The sequence below is a fragment of the Manduca sexta genome, chromosome 22, assembly GCF_014839805.1.
Source record: "Manduca sexta isolate Smith_Timp_Sample1 chromosome 22, JHU_Msex_v1.0, whole genome shotgun sequence".
Taxonomy (NCBI): Eukaryota; Metazoa; Arthropoda; class Insecta; order Lepidoptera; family Sphingidae; genus Manduca; species Manduca sexta.
In genome coordinates, this window is record NC_051136.1 from 6,098,509 (window position 1) to 6,100,203 (window position 1,695).

Here is a 1,695-nt window from a genome sequence, read left to right on the forward strand (position 1 = left end):
AGCTACCTACCAATATTGTAATTCGAAGTTCTGATAATATTGCTATTTATACAAGCAGGCGTGGCACTTACTTAGGTGTGTGTGACACACACACATAATTAATACTTCAAATGATATAAAAGTACAATAAATTCAAAAAGCTTATTTAAACAATATGTGATCATTCATTTAGGTAATCTGTGTTCACACATAAATATTTTGAATAATATTGTAGGTATATTTACTTTCTATTAGATAGATAGATTTCACACACCCTCGAAAATTCCTGATAGAGAATTTCTCAGGTATGCAGGTTTCCCCACGATGTTTTCTTTCACCGTTAAAGCAAGCGATAATTCACAAAGAAAGTGGTTACCAATAATTTATCTATATAATACTTAAATTATTACAAAGTGTTTATAGAAACTTAATTTTTTTATTACGCCTCTTCGTCCGCTTGTGGTTGTCCATCAGGGTAGATTGCAGCCATTAACATCACCAAGTCCTCCTTATTAAGATCGATTCCCATTGTGCCCACAACGTCATCAATACCTATTGTGCCATCATTAGACATGTCTACTTCCTTTATGAGATTATCTAATAACTTTTGCGGCATTTTGTGACCTTGCTTAGAGAGAACTTCCCTTAAATATGCTCTATCTACTGCGCCTGTCATATCAGGGTCAAGAACTCGCATCGCAGCTCGTAGCTCGTCTTCAACATTGAAATCCCGTTGTCTTATCGTTACCATTTTGACAAATTGTTCAAAAGAAATGTGCCCTTCAGGATGCGGTGGCCTTACACAAAAGGCTATTAATTCCTGTAACTGCTCCGGTGTATGCGTCATAAGAAGAAGGCACTTTAACATATATACCAGTTCTTTTTCTGTGATATGTCCTTTAATATCTGTGTAAGCTGGTGTATAATTTTGATATAGCTCCCAAAGTTGTTCAACTTCTGCCAATTGGTCAAGCCGTAACTGGAAAGGTTCTTTGAGAGCTTCTTTGGAATCACTAAACTCAAATGGCGCTGCGGGATCAGGTGGGGGCTCCTCTACATATCCTTCCTCTTCCTCCACCTGTTCTTCTGGGGGTTTCTCTTCTTCTTTCTTTTCACCCTCCTCCTCCTCTCCCTCTTTTTTTTCACCCTTTTCTTCCTCTTCGCCCATAACCTCTTCACCTTCTCCAATTATATTTTCTTTATCTTCATTTTCTATCCCTTCCCCTTCAAGCTGTTCGCCTTCTACTTCTTCGTGTCCTTCTCCACCGATTTCTTCGTGTGCTGCGGCTTCATCTCCAGTTATAACTGCTTCCCCCTCGACAACCCCCTCTTCAGTTCCTATAACTGGCGTATCTTCTTCCATATTTTACTTTAATTAAATATTGATCACCACGGAAAATTTTATTTAATAAAATATAATATAGTATAAATAACCTAGTTCATACTAAAAAATGATCGCCGCATCTAGGTTTCTTAAATTTTGTTCTTAATACTAAAATTAGATTTTCTGTTATTCTTTCATATAAGCTTAAACTTTCCAGCGATATGATATCAAGTACTTCTATAAATTCTTCTAGTAATTCGTTTCTAACATTGTCTATAAAATCGAACATTTATCTAAAAAAGGAGTAAACTATAAAATAAACATGAATAATATAACTATGACACTATTGCTGTTGATTATGTCATAATTGCAGTCAAAATTTGAATAACGTA

General features: G+C 35.6%; 1 protein-coding gene across 1 annotated transcript; it reads right to left on the reverse strand.

The window, feature by feature from the left end:
• Positions 1-351: 351 nt before the first annotated feature.
• On the reverse strand, positions 352-1,695 carry LOC115443961 (cilia- and flagella-associated protein 251). Its single transcript, XM_030169579.2, has one exon. It carries the CDS (start codon positions 1,340-1,342, stop codon positions 419-421), a length of 924 nt encoding a protein of 307 aa, XP_030025439.2. The 5' UTR covers positions 1,343-1,695; the 3' UTR covers positions 352-418.